Source organism: Vespa crabro, chromosome 3, assembly GCF_910589235.1.
Source record: "Vespa crabro chromosome 3, iyVesCrab1.2, whole genome shotgun sequence".
In the NCBI taxonomy this organism is placed as follows: Eukaryota; Metazoa; Arthropoda; class Insecta; order Hymenoptera; family Vespidae; genus Vespa; species Vespa crabro.
Window position 1 is genome coordinate 969,815 of NC_060957.1, and position 7,686 is coordinate 977,500.

Consider the following 7,686-nt stretch of genomic DNA (forward strand, 5'->3'; position numbering starts at 1 on the left):
TTTCTCTCTCTCTCTCTCTCTCTCTCTCTCTCTCTCTCTCTCTCTCTTTCTGTTTCTTTCAGTCTCTCTATTTCTTTATTCGGTGGGTAAGGAGGAGGATTGCAGAGGAGACGGTGTCGACTTCAGGAAACCAATCTTGCTGTTTTATTCTTTACTCATACTCGTTTTGGTCCTTGTGTTTTTGAAAAATAATAAGAAGAAAAAGAAAAAAAAAAAAGAAAAAAAGAAAAAAAAGAAAAGAAAAAGGAGAAAAACGAAAAAAAGTAAAATCACCGGAGTATCATTAATAGGAAATAAAATGGGGAGAAACGAGTTAGTAAGTGTTATTATTTCTTTGAAATGATTAATTTCTTTTTCTTTTTTTTTTTTTTTTTGTTCCTTCGGAGTATTTTTAAATCTAATTGAGAAAGCCATTGGATAGTCTTTAAAACTGTAAAGTAGGCACGAATCAAGGAGAGTGTATGAGCGAACAAAATAGGAGTATTTTAAAGGGGTTACTTCGTATACGTGTACTTCTTGATACGTAATCGTTTCGTTCTCAAGTACCAGTTAGAACTAGAAACAGGCAACTATTTTCGGTACTGCACACGGCAGTTATGTCATTCGGTGGCTTTACATGCCCACGAACTCCAATTCCATGTACAGCATACTCTAGTTTCAACTTCCTCTTTCTCTCTCTCTCTCTCTCTCTCTCTCTCTCTCTGTAACTCTTCCTCTAGCAACTCTTTATACCTCTCTCTCTTTCTCCCTTTCTCTCTCTCTTTATCTCTCTGACTCTCTTTCTAACTTATCGCACATTTAGAGATTCGTACAGTAACACCAAGTAGACACCATATACGAGTATTATGGAGCCAATCAGTAAAAGTGATTACCAAAGGTGCAAAATTTCTACGAACAAATTGCTAAAACCATGCTACAGTTTATACTTAAATAAATTTTTATTATATATACTTGTACTTGTGAACATGACGAACATGAAACCTAATGAAAATGATAAAGATCATTATTAATAAACTTTTACGATTTAGAAAAAATTATTATTACTTTTAATAAAAATAACTTTTTATTATCGAATATATATATATATATATATATATATATATATATATATATATATATATATTGAAAACGATATGTTAGATAACATTGATGATTTTATAAAAGAAACGATGTAGAAAATATAAACTAATTATTACAAGTATTTTGTGAAAAATATTCTCCAATAATCGTGTAGTATGCGAACATTATCTGTAAAACGAAGGTAAAGCAGAGAGAGAGAGAGAGCGAGAGAGAGAGAGAGAGTTATCGAGAAAGAGGCATTATAGGAAGATATCCCTAATAAATTTAGAAACACTTAACTTTTTTCGTTCGGAGTGCTTTTCCGTCGATCGTAGTTGGGTTGCTTCGAGCTTATAAAACTGTATCACAGGAGAATGTGAAGTTTTAAAATTTTTTATCGTATTTCAGAGATAAGAGAAGAAGAGTGCACGAAGGTGAGATAGAATTCTCTTGATAGTAGTGGCTATTCGATCAGCAGTTTTACACCCCGAACATTCTATCCTTTCTACCCTTTCTCATACTCAACCTTCTAATAACTTATTTCATAGTCAGAACGTTAGAAATTCTAACGAACAAGAGTAATAAACTCTCCTTCTCTCTCTCTCTCTCTCTTTCTATCTATCTATCTATCTATCTATCTATCCACTTATACATTTTTAATAATTCAAAGTCAATGGTCGTCAATTATAATAAAAACTTATTTACAATTTTCGAGTAATTTCTTTGAGAACGTTCGATAAAATCAATTTCGTAATTACTTGACACTTATCTTATAAATCACGTAAGAGTGATAAGATTCTTGTCTTTTCTTTTTTTTTTTTTTTTCCTTTTCCGAAAAATTTCCAAAGACGAAGTATCAATGAGCTTCGATTTGATTTAACGATTTAAAACATTTTAAAGTGACATTATTAATTAGTCTGACGTTTTATCAAAGAATAATATATCTGGAAAATATCATTTAACATAAGGAGGGAAGAGTCAAAGTTAATTTTAATTATATACGTAATCAATCATCGAACCTTCGAAATTACGGAAAATCATCAGTGAGACGAGGCAGTTGGCTAATTCGATACTACGTTGAAAGCACACACGTGGCACCGCTTGATAAGAACATCATAGAAGACATCGTGAGTGGCTCTCGTCGTTCTAAAGATATAATTAGGAGCGAAGAACTCTCTGTCTCTCTTGCTTCCTCCCTTTATCCACCTAGCTCTCTCTTTCTCTCGTGATATCGAGGAAATACTCTACAGAGACAGTTTGGTGGATGCGAACTCGCGGTAACCTTCAGACGAAGAGACGACGACACGAAGGTGGAAGGATCACAACGGGGCTTTCGTAAGATGAGCTATGACGCTATACGCTGAAGTTAGCGGCTTAGTGTCACCGTTTGACAAATTGTGCTCCTTCATCCTCTCTCTCAATCTCTCTCTCTCTCTCTCTCTCTCTTGCACGCTTTCTCTCACGCAAACACATAGACACATTTTATATCCGTTCGTCTGACTGTCTGCCTATCTCTTTCTCTCTCTTTTTTTTTTCCTTCACCTCTCCTTCTCTTTCTATCTCTCTCGTTTTTTGGTTCGCACTCTACTTATCTTCGCAATCGACCAACACTACCGATGATCTCCATCCTCTTCATCCACCCGGCAATAACGTGCTCTCTTTATCATTGCTAACACGCGTTTCACGAAGAACGTGCGATGGCACCTTCTGTAGACTGTGTAAAGGTAACTAGCCGTGAATGCATCTCGCGAGAAATCTCATGCCATCCTAGAAATGGTCCATCGTTTACGAACGCATCAAGAAATCCTTATATTTTCGATCCTTTTTTTGTACCTTTCTAATAACTTTTACACGCTTTCCTGAAAGACAAGTTTTAGAATTAAATAAAAATTGTTCTTCTTACTTTTTCTCCTTTTTTTCCTCCCCTCCCCCTCCCGCCCCCTTTTTTTTGCCCACGTCCAAATATAAAAATAAAAAAAAAAAAATGTTACGTCGGTCTCAACGTAAAAATGTTATCGTCGTCAATGAATTAAATCCGTTCATTTATTATCTTTGAAGAATCGATGAATGATTTGTAAAAAAAAAAAAATTACGATAGAAACGAACGATGTAATAAACTGGAATTAAAAAAAAAAAAATATATATATATATATATATACATTTGTAAAAATATTTGAGAAAAAAGAAAGAAAGAAAGAAAGAAATAGATTATCGTGAAAGAAAAGATCATCGTTCTAGTTTGATCTTTGCAAAGAAAAAATCTCTATGCGGCTTTCATCTTGATGATGATGATGATGATGATGATGATGATCTTTCTTACCACCCGCGTAAGCTTGCGATTTTCTCTCGCGTCAGTGACACTGGATCGCGTCTAAAGTCTCGAGACGCGTTTCGTAGAACGCGCCTAAGATTAATCACGACGTGCGAGACGGTACTTGTAACTTGCGAACATGTGTTAACCATTCCTACCATTTCTTCTTTCTTCCTCTATCTCTTGTTCGTCTCTTTCTCCCTCTTCTTCTTTCTCTTCTTCTTCTTCTTCTTCTTTTTCTTTTTTCCCTTCTTTTTATTCTTCTCTACTTGGGTGGTTTCACGACTGTTGGTACGCTCGATTAATGTCGCGATGGTCCTTTATTCAGTGACACCCTACCATTTTCTTCATTTTGTATATTCAAGTAAAATTACGATTTATTGCAAATTTTTATCGTACGTTTTAAACTCCAATTCTTTCTTTATTCTTTTTTTTTTTTTTTGTTTTTTTTTCTTTTTTTGTTCCCCCATTCATTCATCTAATATTATTCTCGTTACTGTTAACCTTTGAAATTGTCAAATAGAAATTATAAGAATTAAAAGAGAACTATCGACATGTGCTACATAAATACCTGATAAAATTCTATTAAAATGAATATAATAGTATAGGATAAATAAAAGAATTTGATTTGTTTATTACGTCGTTGGTTATAAATTGTAGCACCATGTAATTCGTTGGAATATCAGGTGCATAGATAGATCCGCGAAAGCATAGAAATTCACCCTTGTACGTTTAATATTTCAATGCAACCACAGGCACAACAAAAGAGCACTATAGTTACTGATTTAGTGGACACGAGTCTCCCTTTATCTGTTTCTCTTTCCTACTCTCGACTATTTTACCATCGTCGTTGATTCCCAAGAGTTCATCGAAACGGACGCGCGTACGAAAACTCTCGGACTTTGCTCGTTGATCCAACAAATAATGCATCTTGTCGCGTGGATTCGAATGTTCGCGCAGTTTCCTCTTGAGACTTTTCTCCTCTCTCTCCTCTCTCTCCCTTCTCTCTCTCTCTCTCTTCTCGCGATCTTTTAAAATTTACAAGAGCTTATTCTTTTTTCCATTTTCTTTGATTCCTATATTCCCGTTAGTATTAAAATATAAGTTATTTGAAATAAAGACACATTTGAAATTCATAGAATTGTAATAGAATTTATTAAAATTAACAAATCGATAGATCGATATTTTCCTAACGCACATATTAAAATGATGACTGGTTAAATTCGTGGTTACTTATTCGAAATGTCATGCAAGACGAATTATAGCCAGTTCGTATCCGATCTGACACATCTCTGGACACCAGTCAAACGTTCAAACTAAATATTACAATTATTCCAGTCGCGAGTTAACTTGGTTACGAATGCGGCCAGCCACGTTTGAACGCAGTCCATCTCTCTCTCTCTCCCCCCCCCCTCTTTGATCCCATCTGGACCAGTACCTCCGAGTCTGTCCCTCGACGACGACGTGGCTGTGTATCCCCTCTACTAACCACTACTAATGCTAGAACTCATGCGTTACAGGACTATCGAACGGGTTTTCGACTCTCGATCTCCCAATGCGTATTCCATGCGGCGTGTCAGCCCAATTTCATCCGGAAATACGTGTCGTTGAACGCACCTAGAACCGGGATGCTTCCGGATCCAGTTTCCGACTGACTCTACCTACGTTCACGTTTCGTGCTACCAAGCTTAATTAATAAATGGGGATTCGATTTGACTCGAATAATGTAGGAATTAACGACCTTCTGCTACGGTCGATATCGTTACACGCTCTACCACCTACGTTTACTATCTACTTGAACTCTTCCGTCATTGAACAAAACATTATACTAAACCGTTTGTACTATACCGATCAACGAACGTATTGCTATCGATATAACTATTACGATTATTTCAATTTGCTCTTTGTGATTTATTTTCATTGACATAAATTTTATACGTTCGATGTATCTCCCGATAAGCAAACAATTACTCATGTAGAAAATATTTTTTGAATTATATTTTAATCAAGTATAATTTATTCGAATCAATTCATTCATTCGTCTAGTTTAGAAAAATTGGATTTTTTCATATGCCTAAGTAATAATTTGATTACTTCTTTTAAAATAATCCATATTATTTTGTTTTGTTTTCTTTTTTTTTTTTTTTTTTAATTGTCACAAAAAATCGAACAAATTGAGGGAGAGATGTAAAGTCAATAATGATAATAAAACGATATGGCAAAAAGGATAATCGAAAAGGTGCCAATTCGAAATAACAATGGTAAAGGGGATAAGCTTTAAATTCTCAATATGCGAGGGTTGTTCTTTATCAATCTCAATTTTCATGACTGATGGCGGGAATTGCCAGCTGTATGGGATCCTTCTACGTTGTACACTTTTCCCGTTTAGTTCGTCCCCTGGCTGAGATACCGTTTGTGGGATGCATGTATGCATTGCGGTAACACGAGCACGTGGCGCTTTTACCTATTCTATTCTCTCTCTCTTTCTCTCTCTCTCTCTCTCTCTCTCTCTCTCTCTCTTTCTCTGTTGTGTATGTGTGTGTGTTTCTCTTCGTCTTTCTCTTTAGAGACACGTGCTGCTTGCGGTTCTCTTTGTTTACGTTGTTTTCTTTTGGATCACTTCATTATACCGTATATGGTGCATCGTAACGGAGTGTGAGTTAAAGAGAGAGGAAGAGAGAGAGAGAGAGAGAGAGAGAGAGTAGGATACTCACGTAGGATGTATCGATACGAAGCTGAATCAATAGAAACGATGGGTTAAAAGGACTATTGACCATCTTCTACAAATAAATGTTACTCTATGTAATTTCAAAAATATATTCTCAGCTAAGCTATAAATCTTTAGGTTCTCGTTATATCTTTATGTTGAAATTTATTCATCCGTTCATCCATTCATCTGCCCATCTATTTCGTCTGTCTATCTATCTTTTTCTTTCTGCTTTTTGTTTTCTTTTTTAATCTATTTCACGGCAATGCAATTGTTTTAGATCAATCAAACATTAATCGTTTGTGTGTTAAAAATCTTTGAAAAAAATCTTATTGGAAAGTTTAATTTTAATTTCAATTCGTTTCAAAAAATGTTCTAAGCTGCGCGATAATATTTATTTTAACACGAACACATTTTTCAATATAATATATGAATACAACATGATTGCATTGCATAGCATTAGAACGGGTGAACTGTCGTTGATACTTTAGGGTAATTGTTATTTCTAAAAATCTGGCCAATTACGATTTAATCAGATATTTCTTATCGAGAATTATCAAGGATAAATAATCGAAAGGGTTGATAAGAATCACCATGATAAATTCGAAACTAACGTCGAAACTTTATTATAAATAAAAATGATTTTCCTGATTCACCTTAAATATAATGATTTTGAAAAATTTGTCAAATAAATTAAAACAACGTTACATACGTTAATTTTCAATTGTTAAATTACAATCATGTATCGTATAATATATATGGCACTTAATACTAGATATAAAACAGTGGGATTTATTTACGAGTATGTTACGTTTATTATTAACAAGTAAGTCAGTCGCTCTAATGATTAATTCACGATTGAAATGACTTAACAAATAATTCGCTATAATGATATTTAATTAATTCGCGAGTAAAGTGAGTTCCATTTGAATATATCATTTAAACGCGAAAGATAACAGATTCGTTTTTAATACTTACTCTTTCTTTTTTCGCTTTATTGCTTCCGACAGCTTTTTCATTGACAGTGGTTGATCGAATGTACAACAGATGTAGTAGATCTCTTTATCTCACTAATTGTCAAAGGACGATTTTTATTTAGAATTAGAAACATTCTATTTAGAATTAGCATTTACACTGTAATCACTAATTACACACCAACATACGTTTATTGCCTTCCGCGTTATAATGCGGCGTATCTTACACTACACTTACGTTGTTATCGAGACACGACACGGCAGTATACAACGTTATTTGTTTATCAAGATCAACGATCAACTGTGTTTATCTTCAATGTCCTTGAAGGATCGATTGTCATGTGATCTTTTGATCACGTGTCTTGCTGCTGTTATATATCTTCGAACTCTCCTTGAACTTTCTGTCGACAAGTTTTAAAATCAAAATTAATCGTAGTTCCTGATAAGTGAAATTATGAGATGAACGATTAATCAAAAATCTTCGATTTGATCTAATTCGAATATATATCTATATAATTGTGTTTGTAAAGTGTAAGACACTTCAGATCAACTTTGAACTGAATTAAAACAATTTACGCATTGCATGTTTCATGAGTTTTTTTTTGTTTTTTTTTTTTTTTATAATGACAGAATTG

At 34.2% G+C, this 7,686-nt stretch overlaps 2 protein-coding genes across 7 annotated transcripts in view; one reads left to right on the forward strand and one right to left on the reverse strand.

Annotated features, from left to right (window-relative positions):
• LOC124423106 (sialin-like) overlaps positions 1-7,282 on the reverse strand; it is a 33,676-nt gene extending 26,394 nt beyond the window's left edge. The window contains exon 1 of one of the 2 annotated variants that reach the window (XM_046960502.1): positions 7,056-7,282. In XM_046960502.1, the coding sequence (XP_046816458.1) occupies position 7,056 (1 nt within the window). In that variant the 5' untranslated portion in view covers positions 7,057-7,282. The remainder of the gene's footprint in view (positions 1-7,055) is intronic. The other variant, XM_046960498.1, reaches the window with a different exon arrangement.
• LOC124423103 (teneurin-m) overlaps positions 1-7,686 on the forward strand; it is a 628,739-nt gene that overhangs the window by 172,737 nt on the left and 448,316 nt on the right. The window lies entirely within an intron of this gene.